This window comes from Neltuma alba, unplaced genomic scaffold, assembly GCF_004799145.2.
Source record: "Neltuma alba isolate B1F8T4 unplaced genomic scaffold, ASM479914v2 tig00011117_pilon, whole genome shotgun sequence".
NCBI lineage: Eukaryota > Viridiplantae > Streptophyta > Magnoliopsida > Fabales > Fabaceae > Neltuma > Neltuma alba.
This window is the reverse complement of record NW_021635854.1, coordinates 131,200-154,596: the sequence shown is the minus strand read 5'-3', so window position 1 is coordinate 154,596 and position 23,397 is coordinate 131,200. Positions and strand designations below refer to the sequence as shown.

The 23,397-nt window shown below is 34.8% G+C and overlaps 4 protein-coding genes across 5 annotated transcripts; 1 reads left to right on the top strand and 3 right to left on the bottom strand.

Annotated features, from left to right (window-relative positions):
• Positions 1-3,787: 3,787 nt before the first annotated feature.
• LOC114761326 (uncharacterized) lies at positions 3,788-16,505 on the bottom strand. The gene is made up of 3 exons (XM_028950673.1): positions 16,495-16,505; positions 4,455-4,775; positions 3,788-4,363 (listed from the first exon to the last, which is right to left on the bottom strand). Exons 2-3 carry the CDS (start codon positions 4,727-4,729, stop codon positions 4,063-4,065), a joined length of 576 nt encoding a protein of 191 aa, XP_028806506.1. The 5' UTR covers positions 4,730-4,775; positions 16,495-16,505; the 3' UTR covers positions 3,788-4,062.
• LOC114761325 (mitogen-activated protein kinase kinase 6) lies at positions 8,802-12,776 on the bottom strand. The gene is made up of 8 exons (XM_028950672.1): positions 12,624-12,776; positions 12,077-12,161; positions 10,826-10,960; positions 9,995-10,219; positions 9,720-9,902; positions 9,385-9,608; positions 9,208-9,253; positions 8,802-9,100 (listed from the first exon to the last, which is right to left on the bottom strand). The coding sequence occupies exons 1-8, from the start codon at positions 12,695-12,697 to the stop codon at positions 9,008-9,010; spliced, it is 1,065 nt and encodes a 354-aa protein (XP_028806505.1). The 5' UTR covers positions 12,698-12,776; the 3' UTR covers positions 8,802-9,007.
• Positions 15,146-19,181, top strand: LOC114761324 (glucan endo-1,3-beta-glucosidase 13). 2 transcript variants are annotated; one of them, XM_028950669.1, is made up of 5 exons: positions 15,146-15,388; positions 15,512-15,723; positions 17,018-18,292; positions 18,603-18,633; positions 18,742-19,181. In XM_028950669.1, the coding sequence occupies exons 2-5, from the start codon at positions 15,669-15,671 to the stop codon at positions 18,878-18,880; spliced, it is 1,500 nt and encodes a 499-aa protein (XP_028806502.1). In that variant the 5' UTR covers positions 15,146-15,388; positions 15,512-15,668; the 3' UTR covers positions 18,881-19,181. The 2 variants fall into 2 exon arrangements, with proteins under 2 accessions (XP_028806502.1, XP_028806503.1); XM_028950670.1 differs by lacking the exons at positions 15,146-15,388; positions 15,512-15,723 and adding an exon at positions 15,902-16,056.
• A 1,698-nt stretch (positions 19,182-20,879) lies between these two features.
• On the bottom strand, positions 20,880-22,676 carry LOC114761327 (profilin-4-like). Its single transcript, XM_028950674.1, has 3 exons — positions 22,534-22,676; positions 21,746-21,883; positions 20,880-21,092 (listed from the first exon to the last, which is right to left on the bottom strand). Exons 1-3 carry the CDS (start codon positions 22,657-22,659, stop codon positions 20,958-20,960), a joined length of 399 nt encoding a protein of 132 aa, XP_028806507.1. The 5' UTR covers positions 22,660-22,676; the 3' UTR covers positions 20,880-20,957.
• Positions 22,677-23,397: the final 721 nt, after the last annotated feature.

The following is a 23,397-nucleotide window of genomic DNA, read 5'->3' as shown; positions in this document are numbered from 1 at the left end:
TTAAGTATTAGAGGTAGTATAAGAATTAATTGGCTAATTTGAGTAGATTAATAAACTAGTTAAGTTAGTTATTTGTAATAAATATAGTCTTTTCTAAAATATTCTTGCTAATCAAGTGTATTGGTTAGAACTACCATTATTACAAGGAATATCTTTTAAAAAAATAAATATTAGAGATAAAGTAGATTTGGATTGTTTATTTAGAATCAAAATAAAAATCAAACAAATTTTTATATTAATATAAAATTATATAAAAATGCTGTCAGATGCTGCATAATTTATAAGGTTAAACTGCAAATCTCTTCTTTGATGCCGACCACCATTCCCGCAAGAGGTGGATTTAATGAAAGTAGATAGCTAGTTTATGTTCTTTTTTTTTATTATTTTAATCTGTTTTAATTTTTACAGTTTCATATTAAAAAAAATTGCAAATCTACTCAAATATTTTATCATGTGTATCAACATATTAATATAAACTTACTTTTTAATATAAGAATTACTTTAAAAAATTAACTAAATTAATTCCTTGCAATATATATGAGTTAATTTTTTTAAATAACTTTTTGGTCATCACTAAATGAATAAAAAAAACCCCCTTAATACATGTAATAATAAGCAATACTTTGAAAAATAAATTATAAATTCATGAGACAAAATAAATTGACATCTTATATTTAAAATCAAATTTAATTTTTATATTAAGAATTGGATATAATATGCAAAAGTGGTGTCAGATGGTGCATGATTTATAAATAACTAGTTTCGCAAAGTATGATGCGTACGCTTATACTTGAGAAGCATCGTCGAGTACTTTATACTTCTCCAGTTCTTAATACTCCTCCGGTCCTAATTATAAGACCCAATTGACTTATTTGAGGAGATTAAGGAAGTAAGTTAAGTTGGTTATTTATAATAAATAAGTGTTGTCATTCCTAAAATATCCTTGCTAATTAAGTATATTGGCTAAAACTATCATTATTAGAAGGATTATATTGGGAAAAAATGCATAAATATAAGAGACAAAATATATTGGGGTCTTATAATTAGGACCAAATAAAAAGTCAAATGGGGTCTTATAATAAGGACCGGAGGAGTACTATAATATCTAATTGCTGAGTTGATTTTGATCATAAATATATAATATATTTCTCATATTTATCAATTTTTTAAATTATTTTTATTGATACTCTCAACTATAATTAAATATGAGGGCGATGGGGAGAATATTAAGAAAGATGATTATGATATTTTGGAAAAAAATGTCATATTTCTTATAATTAACTAACTTACCCAACTTTCTTAATGTAATCAAATTAGTTAAATAAATATTACATTAAATAGTGGAGGAGTACCATCTTTTAAGATACTTCTTTAGTTCTTAATATAAGATCTAATTAATTAACCTGAGTAGATTGAGGATATTAGTTAAATTAGTTAATATAATATGTTTTTTTTTAAAAATTAATCATTTCAATTCTCTCCCTCACTCTCCTACTTGATTATTGTTGAGAGAATATCAATAAGGTTAATTTGAAAAAAAATCCATAAATATATGAAATAGATTTTACATATAAAATTAATATTAACTCTCAAATTAAATTTTACGTTAACCAACAGAGAAGTACTAGTTATATTATGGAGAAAAAAAACCTATCTAATGTGTATTTTTTTTCATGAATAATAAAATACAAAAATATGCTAGGCCTCCGCAGAAGTGACAAGGGCTGCCGCCATCATCCCAAAGACATGCCGGTGCTGAATATGTGGGTGCCCCATTGAAATGGATACGGAAAGCCATTCAGCGAGCCTAAAAGCCTCTGAAATTGAAGCTTTTATTGGATTCAGTTGTTCTGGGTTAATCCTAGAGCCCCCCGCAAAATGGATAAATTAGGTTGTTTCGGGTCTGAAATCGTCTTGGGCCTCTGAAGCTTAGAATACCAATTAATTGAGGTTAGCCTTGTAAGGCAAGATTTTACCAACAAAATAATAATAATACTAAGATGAGGATGTTATTTTATGCTAAATATTTTTTTACCTTCATTTTACGCTAAACATGAAAGATGAAACTATAGATAGTTAATTATTCGAACAAACATGCATCATGCAAAAAATTTAGCTTCACTACCGGAAAGATATAAAGTTTTTTTTTTTGAGCTGGATGACATTTTTGAAACAAAAACCATGTCTTGCAAGTCGCAAACATTCGGGTTTGGGGCATCTAATGTGCCTTCTTCTAAAAAATTTTGTGATGTCCCAAATGGTTTTTTCAATTTTTGATCGTTAGTTTTTAGTCTATTGAATTAGCAACATTTTGATAATAAAATGTAGTACTTTTTATTTTTATTTTTTAAGGTTTAAAAAAATAAAAATTACACAATTTTAGAGTATTTTCTTATAAAAATCACACAAAAAAAATTTCCACCATCGAAGTTTCACTAATTTTATGTAAACTCTAATGATGAAAATAAAAATAAAAATATTTGAGAGGTTGGACGATTATGAAAGAAATCAGATAGCATTAGAAAAGTACATATTAGAGACCTAAAACCCACATAGAAGTTAATATTTTCCCCAATCTTAGATCGCGCAGTGCATTTCTTGCAAAGGGTTAAAATTATGCAAACTTCTAAATTAAACGTTAATCATGCTGCCGGAACAATCTTAGTTGTCTCACAGAGAAAAACTGCGAAAAGAATTTTTCCAGGTCAAAAGTGGCGATCGATTGAGTCTAGCTAGGCCAGAACTTCCCCCCTTTTTTGGTTTCGTGAGAGAATCTTTCTATTGTTCATGAATTGTTATTTTATTAGGAAAAAAAGTCTCATACATAATAATATCACCTCCGGTTCTAATTATAAGATCTCGTTTGTAATATAAAAATATAATAGGTATATGTGTTTGGGATGTGCTTAATCAAGTGACTTGTGTTATCCTGGTGAAGCAGACAATCGTCCAACATAGTCAACATAAAGAATTTGAGATGGCATCAACTACTAAGAGTCATTTGGTTTGGTGAAAAAACATCGAGAGAAAAAAGCAGGAAAATACAGGCAAAAAGAAGAGCAAAAAAAAAAAAACGAAAGATGAAAAGAAAAGAGATAAGAAAAGGGGGGGGGGAGAATAAAGATTATGAACATCATATCTCTGAAACTCAAAAAGAAGTGCAAGCACAAGCAGGGAAAAAAAAATTAAGAAGAGAAAATAGCAGAGGAAATATTAGAAACAGAAGTCTAGGTGGATGTGTCTAATCAAGTCACTTAAGCTGTTTTGGTGAGGCAGATAATCTTCAAGCATCTCTAAAGAGTTTGACAGCTTTAATTTCCTTTAAGTTCCCAATAAAGAGGGACATGATCCCTTTATTTGAAGATCATGGAATAAAAACTCTTGAACGAAAGCAAGTATAACACGCAAGGAATCTAACACTACGTGAGGCAAACTAAATATAGAAACGGACAACAACAAACACAGCTATTCATATAATAATTGACAGCTTTACAATTACGTGTAATCTTCGATATTCTTTTCATTTGTTGATTCAGTGCAGCTGGTTGTGTCCATTTCATGAGAAAAAGGGTTGAAGAAGAAAGCCTGCCATCGTACAGTCATTTTTACTTCATATAGGCGGGACATCTTGGAAGTTACAAGCGAAAAATTGATCAGAATTTAGAAAAAGTTTTACTTAGAGTGAGATTAAAGGATGAGGACTTAGCTTAGGGATAAATTCAGTTCAGATCTGATAGTAATCTGTGCTTCCAAAATAGTTTCTTTACCGATTTTTAAGTATTATATGTGACGATATCTCCCAATTCATGCTGCTAATCATTAATCAGTTGATGAGTCATCATAATGAATGATAACTGAAACATACAGAAAGTCGCCATCTAAAGCATGGCAAAATCATAACTTAAATAAATAACAGTATGACTCCTCAAAGAATTATATATATAAAGAGATGAAGATGTGAGAATCAAATAAAGGATTTTATGACAAAAGGATCCGCCAAAAGAGGGGGGGAAAAGGACAGCTCAACTTTGGACATAAAAGGATTTTATGACAAAAGGATCTCTAACTGGTTGGGATCTTATGAGTTTCGTGAGCAGCAATGGAAGGCCTATGCATTCCCAGGAGACTCCCTCTTCTGTGGAGAGAAGATGCAAAAGATGGCTTTGAAGCTCTCTTTGATATTGTAGCCTTTGGAGAGTATGATATGTTTCTGTGGCTATCCAAATCAGCTCCATAGCTTTTACATGACTTGATTTTCTTTCTGTAAGGTGTACATTTCTTAGGAAGATCTTCTAAGCTCTGTACCCTCTCTAAGGACGTGAAAGACTGAGCCTTCCCTTGGTAAAACACAGATAGCCCTCTCCTGCAAATAAGATGAACTAGTTGTCAGCATATATACACTCAAACTTGAGCAATTTCAGAAAATTGGATCAAGAGAAGGGAATTTCTCATACTTTATTGGCAGATGAGTCATGAGCTCTGATACATCATATAAAGGCCCACTCGAGTGTGAAGATGAAGCTGAAGTTGACAGATAGTTTGTTGAAGAGGATGCCTCCTCCGTCAATTCTGATGAAGAAGATGAACACACCGAACCTGTTGAATCTTCTGAGACAGATCCAATGGATGACGATTCACAAATATCATTATCATCCTCAACACATTCCTTACCAACCCAGTTGCAGTTCATGCTCATTTCTATAAACATCTGATTTGCCTTCTGATCCATTGGTCGTGGAGAAGAAGAAGAGAGACAAGAAGGAGAAGATAAAGATCTTGCTTCTAAAGATGAAACCACATGAACTATCAAGTGCAAAGAGCAGTTGGGTTTTGCAGATAAAATAATGAGGGAGCTTATATAGATTACCAATGAAGAGTTGGATAAGCTTGGCCAATTTATTATTCTGATGACATTTACATATGAAGATAATATAGATAAGTCATAATTATATATACCGATATGTCTTGATATCAAAACACGTTATCTGGTGTAAAATAGGGGCCAATTTTAAACTAGTGGGATAGAGGATAAGGTCTACATTTTGGAGGCATCCATATCCTAGTCATCTCACCGTCCCAGCTCCTTTTTTAGAAAAAATAAAATAAAATAAAATAAAATTTGCCGGGTGAAACTGGGGTCCTCATCTAGCCAACTTTGCTTCATAAAGCCATGACAGACTGGTATATTCTCATCTTTTTATGAATCTTTTTTCCTTTTCCTTTCCCTTTTCTTTTTTAATTGCTGTCCTGCCGAATTTCCAGGAATAAATAAGTTGGGTTTATCTATTCAAGGGTAAAAACCATCCTAATAGAATGATTAGAATCTTTTCTGTTTGTTCGGTGTATTCTTTGTATAAGAAGAGTAAAAAGAGTAATTCACCAAAAAAAAAAGAAGAAGAAGAGTAAGAAGAGCAATCACCAAACATTCTCTTCAGCTAAACCTCCATTCCTATCTTATCAAGAAAGAGCCAATCTACTTTTTCCTTTTTTTTTCGTTCTTTTTCAAAAATAATTTTTCGCAGTCCTTAAAATTGAATTGAGGGATTCTATGAGCTTCCTCCCATTATTTCCTTTTTTTTTAATGCTAATTTACCTTTTTTTATTTTATTTTTTTGATAAGTAGTTCTCCCAACAAACAATTCTAGCCTCTTGATGTACCAACATTTTCCTTAGAATTAGCCTACTTGGCAACTTCCAACGGGTGGAATGTTTCCAATCCACCAAACATTCACCATACGTGTATGATGAGCATAAAAATATATTTAAATAGATATGGAACGAATAAACGTTTATAATAAACTCAGAAACCTTTTATTATGATAAAAAATGGAATTTTGCGGGAAAAAGGCCATAATTTACGCCCAAGGATGTTATGATATTTATTTAAATAATAATAGGCACAGGATGTGTAAAAGAAGATAAGTTTAAAAAAGCCACGTTAACAAAAAGTGCAGTTTGGAATGAGCTGGATTGGTACGAGAAGGAATGAAGGATATGAAAATGATGAGGATATTGGAGATAAGGAGGTTGACTTGGGCACCACTCATGATGGGGATGCAATCAAATTGCCACCACTAGCTTTTGTTGTGAGATATATCACGTTTGAAATTATTTCTTTTGCTTGGACACAAAATTTTCAAGTATATTTACTTTGGCATAAATCAATTAGTGAGTATACATTTTATTTAAAAATAGTTTTTATATATACGTGAGGGTGATAATTAGCTTAATATGTCAAATCGGTGCCTACCAGTTGGATTGTGACCCCAGTTACAATTCAATGGTTTCGGCCTTCACCTGTCTTACATGAATTGGATGGAACTTTGATGGTTTTTCCACCACCTTGGCTACATGTGTTTTGGTTCCCTCCAAAACCTGCAAACTCACTCATAATTATCCTTTAGTCCATGATCTCTTCACAAACCCACTATTTATTGCTATGTTATCGTCTCATGGAATTTGCTATAAAAACTATACTCCTGCCCCGCTCGTTCAAAACTACAACACCCTTTTAACTTATTTTATTCCCTTAAGAAAGTTAACACCATTAAAAATTGCCACTCTTTTTATGCCTACCCTTATTTAATAGGGTAACTTTATCACAAATAAATATGAAAATCTCATTAATTTTAAATATTCATTAAGGACATTTTTTAATAAACATCATCAATCAATCAACTATATTTTTGAAAACATGTAATACCCGATTCGTTTAAAAATGAGTTGGGTATGAGATTATAAAATTATAAGATCCGAATATATTCAATTAGTGATATTTAAATAACTTCTTGATTGAGATTTGAATATATTGAATTAAATGGGAAACATTATAAATAAATACAATTTCAAATGGAGGCTCAAATAAAAAAATTAATAATTAATTTTGAATTTGAATAGTATCTTAATTGGGATTTGAATATATTAAATTAAATTAAATGTCAATGGGGGGCTTAAATAGAGAAATAAATAAGTAATTTCAAATTTTTATCTATTCCCCATAAATTTCGCATCTCTAATTCAAATTTTATTAAAATAAATATATAAAAAAGGGAAAATGGCAATTAGGTTCCACTTAAGGAAATTAAATATAAAAAGGTCCCTTGAAATCATGAAATTATTTTAAAGTCCCAAGAATTTTTTTACATTAAATTTTATTTATTTAATTACCAAATTACCCTTCTTCTTTTTTTTTTTTAAATTTGCATTGACAATTAAAAGAACAGTGGTTGACAACTCAGGGTGCAATGATTGACAACTATCGCGGCTAGTTTAACAACTTATAATGTGATATGCTGAGAAAATATGTTGTCAAACCAGCCGCGATAGTTGTCAATCATTGCACCCTGAGTTGTCAACTACTACTCTTTCAGTTGTCAATACAAATCTAAAAAAAAAAAAGATAATTTGGTAATTAAACAAAGGGAAAATTAGTTTGCCAATCCTTATAGTTTTACCTGATTTTGAATCAGATCCTTGTAGTTTTTTTCTTTTTTATTGAATCCTTATTATTTTTTTGTTTTGATGGAAGTCCTTCTGTTATAACACTGTTAGTTTAGGCTTATTGGCGCGTCTTCTCTTCTTAATTACTCAGCTTCTCTGATCTCTCTTCCTACTCAACTTCCTTCTCACTCCTCCGCCCAATTGCGAGCAATCTCTACTCTCTCTCTCTCTCTCTCTTCACAATCAACGTCTTTCAATTCTTGCCCACCTTTCCCAACGACACCCACAGCGTCCGCATTCTTTTTTCTCTCTCATCTTCCATTCTTTCTTTCCTTCCTTTCTCTCTACTAGTAGTATCTTCATTTCCTTAATTTAATCATGACGTTGGATTTCTCCTCATGTATTTTTTATTATACCCATGTAGCCAACTCTAACCTTGTCATCGGTGATATTTAATTCTAGACATGTGCAGTTTCAAAATGGTATGTGAGAAATTTTTCATAAATAAATGTTCATCAGCTCTTGACCCAAGTTCATGAATACATAGAGCGCATGTGGAAAAGGGAGAAATTGTTTCTCTTGGAAGAGCTTCTCATGGCGGTGAAGATGTAGAGAGAGAAAGAAAGGAGAGAGAGTGAGAATGGAAGAGTAGCTAAGAAGGAGATTGGGGGGTGTCGTTGGGAAGGAGAGGGGGGAAGAAGACGATGATTACAGAAAGAGAGAGAAAATATTGATCAGTTGTAGATTGTATGAAGGAGTGGTGGAGAAGCTGAGCAAGAAGACGTGCCATATAAACTTAAACTAACAGTGTTATAACGGAAGGACTTCCATCAAAACAAAAAAATATAATAAGGATTTAATAAAAAATAAAAAAAGTATAAGGACCTGATTCAAAATCAGGTAAAATTACAAGGACTGGCAAATTAATTTTCCCTTAAACAAATAAAATTTATTGTAAAAAAGTCCCTTGGGACTTCAGAATAATTTCATGATTTCAAGGAACCTTTTTGTATTTAATTCCCTTAAGTGGGACCTAATTGCCATTCTCCCTATAAAAAAATACCCCCACTAGAAGCAAATATTTAGTATCTTAGATAATGTAATTTATTAAAATTTTAAATCTAATCAAATATGCTAATACGTGCATCGAAAAAATTTCTAGTTACTCCTAAAAGCATCAAAATGCCTTTATTTTGAACGCGAAAAAAAAGAAGCAGAAAAATGCATTACAATTTCGGACGGAGAGAGTAGTCCTCTATTATGCTTTATTATTTGCAGGTCATGAGAGCACCCCCTCTTGCTGATTTTGGTAGAACAGGTCAAACGGAGATTATGATACGGAAATAGGGGGAAAACTGAAATAAACCGGTTTAGTTCAATGCAAACACCTATTATACAAAACTTGGGTGAAGGGACACTGTCAATGGAATTAACAAGCCCAGGACTGATGCTGGTATCATCATTTGCAGCATTACATCGGTGAAAATAGAAGAATTCACTGATCTGTTACCATATATAGACTCATGGCTGTCACATTAAAAATTTTACACATACTTTGTAGGACATGTTATCTAGGAAAATTTACAGGAGGTTCCAAGCTGCCTACCAGAATCCCAAGATCTAAATCCTTGTCTTCAAACTTTTTTATGAAAGGATGACTCTGGAAGGACAATGGGATACAATAATCAGCATTCAGGGTTTTCATAAGTGTGATTAATTTAAAGACAAAAAAATAGAAGGAAAAGAAAGATGCACTAATTTACTAACCAGAAGCTCCAAGGATGTCAATCTGTCGCGTGGATCCTTTTGTATGCTGCGACCACACCAAAAAGTTAACTCAAACATTGCTGGCAAATTTCTATACTGGAGTCTAACATTTGAAACACTAATGAAAGTGTCATATTTCCGTATATTTGGTACTGGAACACAGCAAGAAACAATTACCAGGATGACACAAATGAACAGAACTCTGGAGAGAACTGATCAGACGGAGCAGAAGGTGGAGGACTTTCCACGATTGCTTCCAAAAGCTCATAAAAGCTAGGCCCGCTTTGCTGGTCTTCAGATTGTATATAAGGAAAACGGCCTATGGCACACTCAAGTACTACCATGCCCAAGCTCCAGATGTCGCTGCTATAATCATAAGTACTCCCACTGATTCTTTCTGGCTGCGCAAGTTAATCAATACAGTGATCATACCACATCTAGGTGGTGTTGCAAGCTGACAACCCAATCTCTTCTGATTATGGAAGAAAAATTAAGAAAGAAATGTCACATACCGACATATAGTTGTAAGTTCCGACAAATGTATCTCGTTGGCCCATTGAGCTGGCCAGCATAGCACTAACACCAAAATCAGTAATCTTAACCTCCCCTTTGTGATTTACTAACAGATTGGACGGTTTGATGTCCCTATGAATTACATGTCTTTCATGATGCAAGTAAACAAGACCTTGCAAGACCTGGAACGTGAATGATTTAATCAATAAATAGACAGAATAGACTGGACTATTCTGCCCAGTTCAACGAGAAATATAAAGACAACCCGGTTTACCTGCTTACAAACAACTGCAAGATATGGTTCCAAAATTGTTTTAACTTGTCTGATTACATCCGCTAGAGAACCACGATCCATGTATTCTAACACAAGAGATATGGCTCCATTATGGTAGAAAGAGTGGTAACAAACTACAACATGGGGACACTGTGATGCTTGGTTAATTTTCAGCTCCTGTACAATCTGTTTTCGAATCTCCTCTTGTATGTTCATCTGAATAACCTGCAATTCAGAAGTTTTTCAATCATAGGAAAATCTGAATTACTGGGTTGAAAGTATTTTCAAATTATTTTGCTTGGTTTCATAATGTAATGCCCAGCAAAAGTACAAGAATCCAGTATGAACTCATAATTTCTTTCATGAAAGAAGTGAGAGCAAATTAGAGACTCAGTATAAAGGTCATTAGCGTTGATACACTCGGAACGCACATGTGTCAACATATATTTACTATTTAACATATTTCCAATTCTTTAGCTGATCATCTTTAATCTTTAATTTGATTGCGCAAGCAGCTTCAGATAAGATAACTACAAAACAAACCACTACACTTGTGCCCCCTATAGCTTGTCATTACTTTGGTGAGAAGAAACTACAACTAGGCTTTGCCAGTTTACTAAACTACTCAAGCTAAAGCACTTGTGTCATCGCGAGACCCACTGAACACCAGTCTAAAACTGTACTACCTCCATATCCACATATCACGAGGCATCTACTGCTTGCATGTGAAAAACCGAAAAACCATAGTCGCTATTCATTTTCTAATGCATTCTACTAAGTATTCTGTTAAGTTCATGATACAGAAAATTGTACTCCTTAAGAATAACAAACCTTCAAGGCAAATAATTTTCCAACCCACTTATGGCGAACAAGTTGTACTACACCACCACTTCCCTTTCCAATCACTTTCATGGTCTCAAGGTCTTCCAGTGTGAAGTCAAAATCCAGTTCCTTACCATCAGAAGGCTGTACAAAAAGGCACATAGGGAGACACAAAAAAGAAGTTGTAAGTAAGAAGATAAGATGCCTAAGCATGTAGGGGAAACGTATTAAATTCATAAATCATGCGCGGAGAATTATGGTGGCCAACACCCAAAAAATAGAAGGGAATCAAGTAGAAAGAACCATAATCCACAAACTTACTGATCAAAGCTAAACCGTATAATTCCTATTCTACATTCTACTAAAGCAACAAAGCTGTTCCTTCAATCATCAGAGAAAAAAATAAACTACGAAAAATGATGGGCTAGTAGCATTAAATAAAAATGTTCTTCAGTCAGGTCATCTCTTAATTAACTCAGGTCGTACCAATTTGGCTTGGCAAGGAGTGAGGCATAACTTGTTGGGGAAAATGGTAAATGGAGCCCTCTCGCACACAAATTACAAGATAAAGAAACATGTGTTAGTTCAAATCAACCCTTCATTGTTGGTCATAATAAATTCACATAGGATACACTGCAAAACCATCTAATGTTGAGCAAACCGAAGAAAGGTAATAAATCACGGATTATTACATGATCAGCCAACACACTCTCACAGAAGTACAACGGTTACAGTAATTTAAAATGAAAATCCTCCTATTCAAATATTATGCTTCTAGTGATTACATTGCTAATTAAGTACGGATCACCAGAAATCATTCCAAAGTACCAAAATTTTTACTCACCACACCCAATACTACAGGGTTTACACACACTTCCTTACACCTAAAGACTTCTCTCCATTTACCCGTGTATCTCCTATACTCTGCCAAGAGTTTTTCTGCCAAACAAATAAACCTTACCTCTGATAGAGGTTCTTCATATTGTGAACTCTGCCTGGAAACTCTGAGCTTCAAGTTTCCTTTGTCTACTTGCATTATTTGGTAGGAACCAATTTCCAAACCCGCCTATTCTGATGGTGAGAAGGGGGATTGGGGTGCTATGCTGCTATTCCATAAGGCATGGTCTGGCTTCACTTATTACTATTTTTGGGTATTCACTAGATTCTAATTTACGGGGAAAATAATAATTTTCGTCAACATAATTGAGTAATTGTGTAAAATGTATTATATAATAAATCCATGAATCAGGAGCGACTTACCCGCGATTCTTTTTCTTCTGAGATGAGGCGCAATCCTTTCTGGTTTAAAAGCAGATCCCCGTCATGAAATGTGCCACTTGCAGTCCTGGTAATTTGACATTAATTTGGTTAACTCCACAATTAAAAAAAATATCGACATTACAGAAAGAAAAAATCAATTCCAAACTCTTCACATTCTGAGGAAAGAAAGTGCTAAAGTTCAGGCATTTGATCGCTATTAATCCAAAGATCTGGAAAAGGGAATGCAATGAAGGTCCCCCAAAGAATGATGAGAATTAAATCTTAGCCTTTTTAGATCAAAGGCTTTTAGATCCTTTAACGGGCACATTCACTCCACATTTTCAGAAGCGAACGTTTTACAGTTGACAGAATTCGCATGTTGTCAGTAATAATATAGAGGAGGAGAGGGAGAATCACTCGAAGATATTTATAACTGAAGGAAAACCAGAAAAATTTATGAGAGAATCAGGTAGTTAAAAAAAAAGAACATGAAATGGAATCGTGAAATAGAAAAACGAGGGAGAAAGGGATGTGATAGTAAAGTTACAGGAATGAGGAGATGGGGGTTTCTTGAGCAGGGACAGCGAGTTTGAGTTGCTTTAATGGCGTCTTGGTCTTCATCTTTCTCGGTACAGCAGTTATGGATCAGGGACTTCTGCGGTTTAGGGTTCAAGATGGTGGATTTTTCGCAGTCGAAGAAAGAAAAGAGACGTTAAAGCCAGCAAGCAAAAGATCAAACACTGGACTTTACCCCAAAAAAAAAAAAAAAAGGAATATATTTCAAACAAGGGAGGCCGCGCAGGCGCGCACTATGAAGTGTGAAGGGGATTATGACCGTTTTCTTTTTCGTCACTCCACGTGTTTGGACTTTGGAGGCATTAATAATTAATATTACTTATAAAATCTTATTTGATTTTTAATTTGATCCTAAATATAAAATTTTGATCCACTTTATCTCTTATATTTATGAATTTTTTTCCAAGATAGTTCTTCTAATATTGGTAATAGTTATAGCCAATGCACTTGATTAGCAATGATATTTTAAAAAAGACAACACATATTTATTACAAATAGTTAATTTAATATATTTTTTTAATCTCATTAAATTAGTCAACTAACTCTTATAGTTAGGATCAAAAGTAGTATTAATAATTTTAAAACAGAAGGTGGCACATGCGTTGCTCCCAGTGCTCTTATAAATTGTTGAAGTTTTTTAATTTATAAAATAGTAGTATTTGCTTAAGTAACTTCATATTTTATAATATAAAATATTTCTTAAAAAAATAATTTATCAATGATCTCGTTACAACAACACCTTTAATTGTTTTAGTTAATTATGATTTGGTATTGTATGAAAAATATTTTTTAAGTTTATATATTTCCCTTTTCGAAAAGTTAAAAGTTTTTAACTGTATTTAATGAAAGTCACTGATATTTGCAATTTGCTCTAAACATGTTTTATAAATGGAAACGAAGGAGTATGAATTGAGAAAATGAGTTTGAATAAAATGCCAATGAAAAAGCTTGTTACGATATGACTTTCAGTATATTTGAAAATTAAAATTTTATTAAAATCAAGAAATTATTTTGAAGCCTCAAAGGATCTCATTGCAAGAGATTTCATTTGTTTAATTATCAAATTATCCTTATTTTTTAAGCATGTATTAATAATTTAAAGTGCAGTGGTTAACAACTTAAAGTATAATTATTAACAACTATCATAGTAGATATTGACAATTTATGCACTTGACAATTCACGCACGCTTTTAAAAAAAGGATTATTTGGTAATTTAACAAATAAATTCTCTTCCAATAAAATTTATTAGGATTTTAAAATAATTTGATGATTTTAAGAAATTTTTTTTATTTAATTCTAGAATCTTATTGCAATTTTTCCTAATAATAATATGGTAATACGCGATTTCAATTTACAAATCACTAAATTATTTGAAAAATATAACTGATTGAACATGCACGTACGCTTCTGCAGTATGTATCCGTATGAGATTGGGCTGTCATCAGAGCATCCGAAGACAAGGTAACATCCTAACTAGATCCTCTGATCCTGCGGTAATTTATATTTTTATTTTTAGATAAACTGCTTATGATTAATTCATTTAAGGAGGAGGACCTTATTGCAGTTTTTCCTTATTATTATTACAAATAAGATTCTAACTGTGCTTAAATTCAATATGCTAATAATAAAATATTCTGCAGCTACATTCATATGCTGGACGCAATGATGGTTGGGAAAAGAGAATAAAATACGGCGGAAATCAGAATGTGTTGTCACGAAGGAAAGAAACAAACCAAGAGAAAGGTAAAGAAAACTATCATGAGATTGGAAATGAACAGATCAGCAATGAGCTCAAAAACAAAAAGAACCCTCCTCCTTTTCCTCCATATATAATATCTCTATCTATCTATATAGTCTGTGTGTGTGAGAGTAGTAATTCTCTGCTCAGATCATATAATAAAATCTCGAAAACTTTACTATTTATTAATCTATTTTTTCGAATTTTTCAAATTTCATATGGTCTCTGGGCTCCGGAGTACTAAATTACTTTTACGAAAGGGACACATTTGTTTACTCACGATTTCCCTTCTACGACGAATCTTTTGTATCCTTGTCAAAATGATTGCCCATTATGCGCTAAAATATGGAGCTGTATGATCATATTGACATTCTTCTCACTCGGATTCTAATGGGAAGGTTCTAAGTATACTCACAACCTGCAATTTTTTTCAATTCTGTCCCTAAATATTTGAGTCATTTGATTTTTTTTTTTGATTTCTTCAAAATTTAATCATCGTTGATATGTAGCTGGCGGTCCTCTGTCAATCTAGCTCTAGGAAAGCTTTTGACTTGGTCATCATTAGTATTCACACCTCTTTGATGGCTTCTTAGTTCTCTGAGATTCCATATCCTAGTTCAGTTAATACATCACTAATCAATCATCCTTAGGACATCGTTGATGGAAACTTTCTACCTGCCTTTGCTGAGCGCAAACCCTAAATCCAATAATTTAATTGACCTCATTTATTAATTTTGTACAAAATGATCGAAATTTGATCATAATTATTATCTAATTTTTCTCTGTTGTGTCACAGTGTCAGCGTTTCGCCTTATTATCACAGATTCTTCTGGGGAAAAAATATGAGGAGGCTGCTTTAACCTCCCGAATCCCTTTTCTGACCCTTTCCCTTTCTTCCTGCAGATGGGCACATAAAAATAGTGGGAAACAGGACAGACTTGCTGAATTCCGGAATCGAGAAGCATTTCTAAACCAAAATTCATAAAATACACCTGAGGTTCGTTGCCTTACGCTGACACACTGAATTGCTGTTCCTCAACACAAGGCATTGGGCGACTAAAAACAAAAGGTTAATTATTAATAGGCTAATAAGGGGCCTCTGTTTTCGACCCACTTGTAGAGTAAAAGGACAGAACGACAGTACCCGTTACTTTTCTGAGCATTGGAACGTTGGAGCTCTGGTGAGTTGAGCAATAAGTAGAAGAAAGAAGAAAGAAGCGAACTTGCCGGTCTTCTTGCCAGAGAAGCGAGAGGAGAGAAGAGAAGAGACGGAAGTAATGGCAAGAGGGTCCAGACTCATCTTTGCGGCTTTCCTTTTGCTAATACTTCTAGGTTTGTACTCATTCCCTCCATAATCGCATCTACCTTGTGTATGTGTCGTCAGATAAGAATGTTTTTTCGGTTATAGTGCGTTCAGTTTCTGGGTTTCTATTGGGGCGACTTTTTTTCTGAATCAGATCGTCATTTTCTTGGAGCAGTCATATATATTCTCTGAAAATAGCTTTTACAGCTTTCGAACATTGCATGCAAGTATGTCGGTGCTCCTCCCCATATCAAACTGTTTCCACCAGATTTTGCAGCGACAGTTTTCTTCTGAAGCTCAGCTTAGCTTCTGGGACTGTTAATATGGATATTGCTTTGAGAAATATGCCCCTTTCTCGAACGGTACACTTTCTGCCAGACTTTGCCTTGACAGTTTTTCCCGAACCTCAGCTCTGCTTCTGAAAATTTTATGTATACTAAATTTACCCATCGCTTTGAGAAATTTCCCCCTTTTCTCCAGCTACACTGATTCCGCCAGATTTTGCAATGGCACTTAAGTCAGCTTCTGAAAATTTGGAGTTATATATACTAAATGAGTCGTTGCTGTTAGATTATGTCCCTTCTTCCTTTGGAAATCTGAAATTTTGAAGACTCATACGCACCTTTCTTCTGTTGACTCCTCTGTTTTGCCCGGTGTGCAAATGAACGACAATGTGACCACACTAGTATATATCGTAGATGGGTTGTTTATTGACGTGAACGACTAAACTGGAACATTTAGGTCTTGAACCATAGAATATATACATATATCTTTAAGGAGGATTTTTTTTTTTTTTTAACCTTTATCTTCTATAACTGATAAATTTTTGAATCTGATGAATGTTGCATGTATCGGAGAGGGGTGCAATGTGTGAACAAACTGAGAAAGGGTACTGAGGATGAGGGCAGAATACTGCCATTTTTGAAAGATAGGTCAAGATACTAAAACCTAAATTAGATTAGAGAATTTAACCACATCGTGTGAAGAAGATAAATTGTAATCTTCGTAGACGTCAATCCCTTGAAGTGGGTAATCAGTTTATTATATGACATAGTTCATATGTTGGGCTGAGCATCCACTCTGATTACATAATTTTCATTGAATATGTAAAAATTAGTTATTAACTGATGATGTGATTGATTTAAGCTCTAAAGTTCTTTTTTTGTTTTCAATTATGTAGTGGGGAAGCTTGACTATATGTTGACTAACAAATGTGGAAATTTTTGTTTGGCTGTATCCACAAAAAACTGCACGTGTTGCTTGTGTATGAGACACATACAATCAATTAACATGATCTACATTCTTGTGAAATTGTTTTGTCAGATTGTTGCTCCGGGAGTTTTGTTGGGGTTTGCTATGGAAGAAATGCTGATGATCTCCCTACACCCGATAAGGTGGCTCAGCTGGTTCAACTTCATAAAATTAAGTATATCAGGATTTATGATTCTAATATACAGGTTCTCAAGGCCTTTGCTAACACTGGCGTTGAACTAATGGTTGGGGTTCCGAATTCAGATTTACTTGCACTCTCACAGTTCCAATCAAATGCAGACACTTGGCTGAAAAACAGTATCCTTCCATACTACCCGGCCACTAAGATTACATACATAACTGTTGGATTGGAAGTCACTGAAGCCCCCAACAATGCCTCTGCATTTGTAGTACCTGCCATGAAAAATGTCCTTAATGCACTCAAGAAAGCTGGCCTGCATAAAAAGATTAAAGTTTCCAGCACCCATTCCCTTGGGGTTTTGTCCCGATCATTCCCACCTTCTGCTGGGGCCTTTAATAGCAGCCATGCATATTTCTTGAAGCCAATGCTGGAATTTCTCGCTGAGAATAAGTCACCTTTTATGATTGATATATATCCTTATTATGCTTTCCGAGATTCCCCAAAAAAAGTATCTTTGGATTATGCACTATTTGAATCATCCTCAGAAGTAATTGATCCAAACACTGGTTTGCTGTACACAAACATGTTTGATGCCCAGATTGATGCTATTTATTTTGCACTGATGGCTTTAAATTTCAGAACAATTAATGTAATGGTCACTGAAACAGGCTGGCCTTCCAAAGGTTCTCCTAAGGAGACTGCTGCCACTCCCGATAATGCTCAGACATATAATACCAATCTGATAAGGCATGTTATCAACAACACTGGTACTCCCGCGAGGCCTGGGGAGGAGCTAGATGTCTACATTTTCTCGTTGTTCAATGAAAACAGAAAACCTGGCTTGGAATCTGAGAGGAATTGGGGATTATATTATCCAGATCAGACAAGTGTGTATAATCTGGATTTCACTGGAAAAGGTGCCATTGATATGACAACAGAGGCAAATGTAACCCGATCAAATGGTACAACTTGGTGTATTGCTTCAAGTAAGGCCTCACAAATTGACTTGCAGAATGCCATAGATTGGGCTTGTGGTCCTGGCAATGTGGACTGTACTGCTATCCAACCGAGCCAGCCATGTTTTGAGCCGGACAATTTAGTTTCTCATGCCTCTTATGCTTTTAATAGCTATTACCAGCAGAATGGAGCTTCTGATGTTGCTTGCAGTTTTGGTGGGACAGGTGTAAAAGTTGACAAAGATCCAAGTATGCTCTTCACAACCCACCCCTAATTCTGTTTTTCATTTTGCTATCTGTTTTTTTGAATCTTTTTCTTTTCATTTCTTTTTATTCTGTTTGTGTTTGTGATATACTTATTGGCTTTGGAGTCATCATATACTGATTCATTGAAACCTAGACCGGCATTCTGTTGACGAATGAAGTCTTTCTCTAGCTTCCTACTGTCACCTAGTCACACTGGAAGAAACTAACAGTCTGTGGCGGAATGTATTTGATGCATATGTTTCTTGTCAAAATATTTCTGTGGGCAACTTATCATTTATCATCAATTTTGCAGGCTATGACAATTGCATTTACATGAGAGCTGGGTAAGTTCAATAGTTGACAATTCAAGACAAGCTCGAATTATGTATACAATTATCATGAGACTCCACAATTGACATGCGTATCCTCTTTTTCACTCTTTTTTTGTGCAGAAACAACAAAACAATGGCAAGTAACACAACAGCAATGTCTTCTACTTCATCGTCATCGCAGAGAGAAACAACCTCGTGGGGTTGCAGTTTTCTTCTTGTAACGATTCTCTTCCTTGCATGGAGTGGTGCGGGAGCCTGAGAAGCTTGATAGTTGAAGGGGGCAGCATGACTTTGCATGTTCAGGCGTGAGCTGCTATTGACTTCCAAGTGGGTTGAGATAATGATTTTGGAAACATATTTCTGTTGGATGCTTGAGAAAACTGTAAACTAGTACTTGTTCTCTCTGCTGTTGTGAGGAAAAAAAATTTAACAGCTGTAGAGCATTCTTGCTGCTAGTTTTTGTATGCCAAGAGGTTGGGCGAAAGTAGCAAACATGAATGTAACATCTCTGGTAATTTATTTTGTATGTAAGGCTTTGCTTCTTCTTTTTTTTTTTTTTTGGTTTTTTTGGGGGGGGGGGGGGGAGCTCTTCACGGCTGCCAGAATATGTAATTCAACTCCTATTTTTTCTAGTTTGAACTTTAACCTTGTGTTTAGATAGGGTGAGGTGAGAGAAAAGTAAGAGGAAGGGAGACCTTGGAGGAAAAAATAGGAGGTAAAATTTTTGCAGTTTGGATACCATGAGGGGACTAGGAGAGAGTGGACGAGGCAAAAAATGTGGAGTCAAATGTTTTCCTTCAAAATTCTCTCCCCAGAAAAGGAGAGATCTCGAAGAGAAAATATGCTTTTCAAAGTTGTCTTGAATGAAAGGAAAACTGGAAAAGATGCATGGTTCCATATCTTAGCTGCACTGAACGAGTTCAATTGTTTTATACTTTTTTTGTTGCTTTTTTGTTTTTTTTTTCCGAGTAGAAGTGGTCAACGCTCGTCCTAATCCGGCGGCACCATGGGGCCGGGGACGAGACGATGAAAGAGTGAAAGGGCATGGTCTATATAATTTTTTCCCCTACCAAAAGAAGTTATGGTAAAAGAATTATAGCAAGACTAGAACTTATAGGGAAGAAAATAGATTTATGAATGGAATCAAATATGCAGTATTTACAGACAAAAGTATTATTGGGAAAAAATCAATATACTTCTAATGTCGGATCAGGATCAACTAGGATAGAAATAAAGCCTGCATTTAGAAAGCTACTTGTTGGGACAAAATGAGAAGAAATGAACGGTTTTTAGAATAATTACATTTTTTCTCATTTTTCAAAATTTAATTTCCTTTTACCTAGCTGGCCATGTTCATAAATTAATTCCTACATCAATATATGAGGGTGCAAACAGTGTCAATCTATGGGGAATCCCTTCATGACTTGTAGGCAGGTCACATGATTTAAATAAACCTCAAATTAGAATTTTTATCAACAGAAATTTTCAATACTTCATAACTAAGAGAGATGTTCCATTCCTGGGACCATTAACAGCCTACCAGGGCAGGTAGCTATCTGTTTTCCGTCACTTGCTGGGTTGAAATGTAGCTACCATGTCTTCACTCTTTAGAATAAACTAAACTGAGCTTTAGGAGACAGTGCCACTAACCAAGTAAGCGTCCGTTGTCCAGCAATTAAAGACAGAAATAGGGCTCGAGGGGTAGGCAACAAAATTGGTGACTCGTTCAAAATTTGTCTTTGATTCAAATACCATTTAATTTTTTATATTTCCATTAAAAATTTACAATTAAATACTTTAATTCTGGAAAAAAAAATTCACTCTTCATTATTTACCCATTAAAAAAAGCCGAAAAAGAAAAAAAAATGTAACCTAACTCGCCCCTACTCTTCTAGCTTTCGGCTCCGCCCAATAGATGAGACCAAATGCAAGTGGACAGAATAGGTGTAGAGTATGGACAATGATGAAATCAAACTGTCATCTTGATAAAAAAAAGTTTAAGATAGGGAGGCTTAGTGGCCACATGAGTTGCTGAGGTGTATATTAAATGCAAAATGCTAAATAATGGAAGGTAAACAGAATTAAGCACACGGACAGGAGGAACAGAGAAGAGAGAGGATTGCTTAGTAGTCACACGGATTGTTGAAAATACCAGAATAAAATCAGAATATTCAAACAACAGATAAATGTTAAATTCTCACAGGGTTATTATCTGCGACAACTCCCAACTTGAGGAGATGAAAAGTAGAAGATCTTGGTGCATAGCAAAATTCAAAAATAAAAAAGTATGGTACCAAAAAATAACTGTTCAAAATCCCAATCACGGGAGATCAGGTCTACAGACCCTGATCAACGAGGTAATCCCCCAACCTCTCAACAACCATGTTACATTGTCCAGGAGTGACAGGTTCCTCATAGATGCCAAAAATTAGAGCTTGCCCGGTTTTCTTTATGGTGATGCCTCCAGATCCCTGCCCGATCCACAAATGTCAGTTCCATCAAACAATACAGAGACTAAAGAAAATATATAGGGAAAATTACAGAATAACAGCCAGATTTCTCTCCGATTACAGTAAATGTTCATGACATTCAAGTGAATTATTTTCATATCATTCGTAGCAGAATGGAGGATAGATAATTTATTTAAGTTCGGAGAAAATCCACATCAAAAGAAAACATGCGGCCATGCTCAACAGGTAAATAAGTTCACCGCTTGGTTGCTGAGATCTTGTAGGTACTTAAGGATAAAGCCTTGCATCATATGTATTGTTCATGATCCAAAAATGTCCTTTAAACTGAGACAATCGAAATTGCCTTCCATATGACGACATCGAAGGATAGTTATCAAAAGGATATATCCAGTCAAGTGACCACCGATATGTTTCAAGAGGTACTTGTGTAAGTTACAGTATACTGAATCGCGCATGATTATTGTCTTAGACATGCAGAATAAAAATCAGAAGTGGTAAGATGACTTTTTAAGCTCTGGAAATATTCATCAGTTCCAAGGCAGATGTCCTGAACCGGCAGGTGGTAAGAAAGGTTACCATAAATCTTGTCCCGAAGTTTAGGCTCCTAAAGTTGCTTTGAGATAGAATAATTTTGATGATAAAAATTATTTTACCTTCTTCCCCCGAATGACAGCTCCAGGCTCTCCCTGGATTACCATATATTTGTTACCTCCAAGATGTAATCCTGTAGGGGCGAGATGACCTGGCTCGTCAAAATCTTTCATGATATCTTTGATTTCTTCAGGTTTAAACTGAAAAAGAAAAAAGATATTACGATGGATCAGAACTTCAGAGCTCAATCGTCACGAAATAAGGAACAAATATAAACAACTCAATCCTGCATCAACAGTCAAAATAAGGCATGGTGAAAAATAAGTTTAGATGAAATTTGCAAATGTAAAGTTCCAAAACATCACCCGTCCATATGAATAAGAAGGAGGAAGTAGCAAGTCAAAGGTGAGATGCATTTCTCAGAGCCTAAATAGATGAATCTTGGCATTCGGAAAAATCGATGACCTCATAAGCACTCATAAAATCTAGATGCAAAGCGATCACAACGAGCAACGTCGAATAGTACAGAATATGTGAGTGTATGAGTCGAAAGCTCTAATCAAAATAGAAAGCAGAAGAGACATTTCAAGAAGCGTCAATCAAAAACTGATTTCAGGAAAATGACATGCTCTTTCCATGACGATCGTAGATCCGGCGATCCTGTAACAAAAAGACTCATATAATAACGAGACACCCGATTTGAAACCGATCAGAGACGACAGTGCAACTGCATTGTGGTTTAGCATGAGTGATCGGATGAAACAATAACGCAGGGAAAACGAGTAATCTGTTAGGGAACCAGAGTGAAGGAAATGCAGAAAGGGAGGATGAAAGAGAGAAAGCGTAGGACCTGAGGGAAATTAGCGCTCTGAGCCCACACAGAGCCATCGTGGCCGGTGATGGCAGCGGAAGCGAGGGTGTGACCGTCGCCGACGTCGCACATCAAATGCTCATCTACGTAAGATTGCCACGACATATTTTTGGAAATGTGGAGTGGCTAGCTTTCTCTCTTGGGGGGGGGGGGGGGGGGGGGGTGGAGGTGTTCAGATGGTTGCTATGTGAATGTGAAATTGGAAATTCTTTTTATTATAAATACAAAAGCTTGCGCCAAAGGAAGAGAGGCGAGGATTAGGGGCTACCACCGTCCCTTTTGGTCGATCTAATTGGTACGTTTCACGTTCCCCTTGATTTTAGGACCCCCTCTAATACCCTATTTTTACACATTAATTAGTAATTCATCATCAACTGTCATGGCCATTGGCCACGTGTCACATAATCAGGTCCCTCATGGCTCTCACGGGCTTTGCGTGACGTTCCATATTTACAATTTTTTAGAGCATTTTTGGATTACCGTTTGAACATGAAAAAGTGAATTGGAAAGTGCAGAACGTGAGTTGGTAGTGTGATTAGAGATGGAGTCTTGTTTGGATCAATCTCTTTTCAATCTTACTTCTGAAAAAAACAGCTCGGTACAATAGAATTCAATTTTTCTAGTTTTTGCCATTTACCAATACGCAGAGAGCAGAAAAAATGAAGATGAAAAGAAAAATAAAAAATATTTAAGTGGGTCCTATTTTACCTAATAATTTGTTTTTTTAAAAAAATTAACTAATAAAATTTAATTAGTTTAATTTACTATTTTTCTAAAATTTAGCAAATTGTATACGTATGATATATTACATATGCTCCTTGATATAAAATTCTAATAGATTAA

Coding starts and splice junctions, on each gene's coding strand:
- LOC114761326 (XM_028950673.1), bottom strand. CDS start 4,729: ATGGATCAGAAGGCAAATCAGATGTTTATAGAAATGAGCATGAACTGC. Junction 4,364..4,454: donor ATGACTCATCTGCCAATAAA/GTATGAGAAATT, acceptor TCTTATTTGCAG/GAGAGGGCTATCTGTGTTTT.
- LOC114761324 (XM_028950669.1), top strand. CDS start 15,669: ATGGCAAGAGGGTCCAGACTCATCTTTGCGGCTTTCCTTTTGCTAATA. Junction 15,724..17,017: donor CCTTTTGCTAATACTTCTAG/GTTTGTACTCAT, acceptor TTGTTTTGTCAG/ATTGTTGCTCCGGGAGTTTT. Junction 18,293..18,602: donor AAAAGTTGACAAAGATCCAA/GTATGCTCTTCA, acceptor TCAATTTTGCAG/GCTATGACAATTGCATTTAC.
- LOC114761325 (XM_028950672.1), bottom strand. CDS start 12,697: ATGAAGACCAAGACGCCATTAAAGCAACTCAAACTCGCTGTCCCTGCT. Junction 9,903..9,994: donor TTGCAGTTGTTTGTAAGCAG/GTAAACCGGGTT, acceptor TTCACGTTCCAG/GTCTTGCAAGGTCTTGTTTA. Junction 9,254..9,384: donor TGTTCATTTGTGTCATCCTG/GTAATTGTTTCT, acceptor GTGTGGTCGCAG/CATACAAAAGGATCCACGCG.
- LOC114761327 (XM_028950674.1), bottom strand. CDS start 22,659: ATGTCGTGGCAATCTTACGTAGATGAGCATTTGATGTGCGACGTCGGC. Junction 21,884..22,533: donor AGAGCGCTAATTTCCCTCAG/GTCCTACGCTTT, acceptor TTTCTTTTTCAG/TTTAAACCTGAAGAAATCAA. Junction 21,093..21,745: donor CTGTCATTCGGGGGAAGAAG/GTAAAATAATTT, acceptor TGGATCGGGCAG/GGATCTGGAGGCATCACCAT.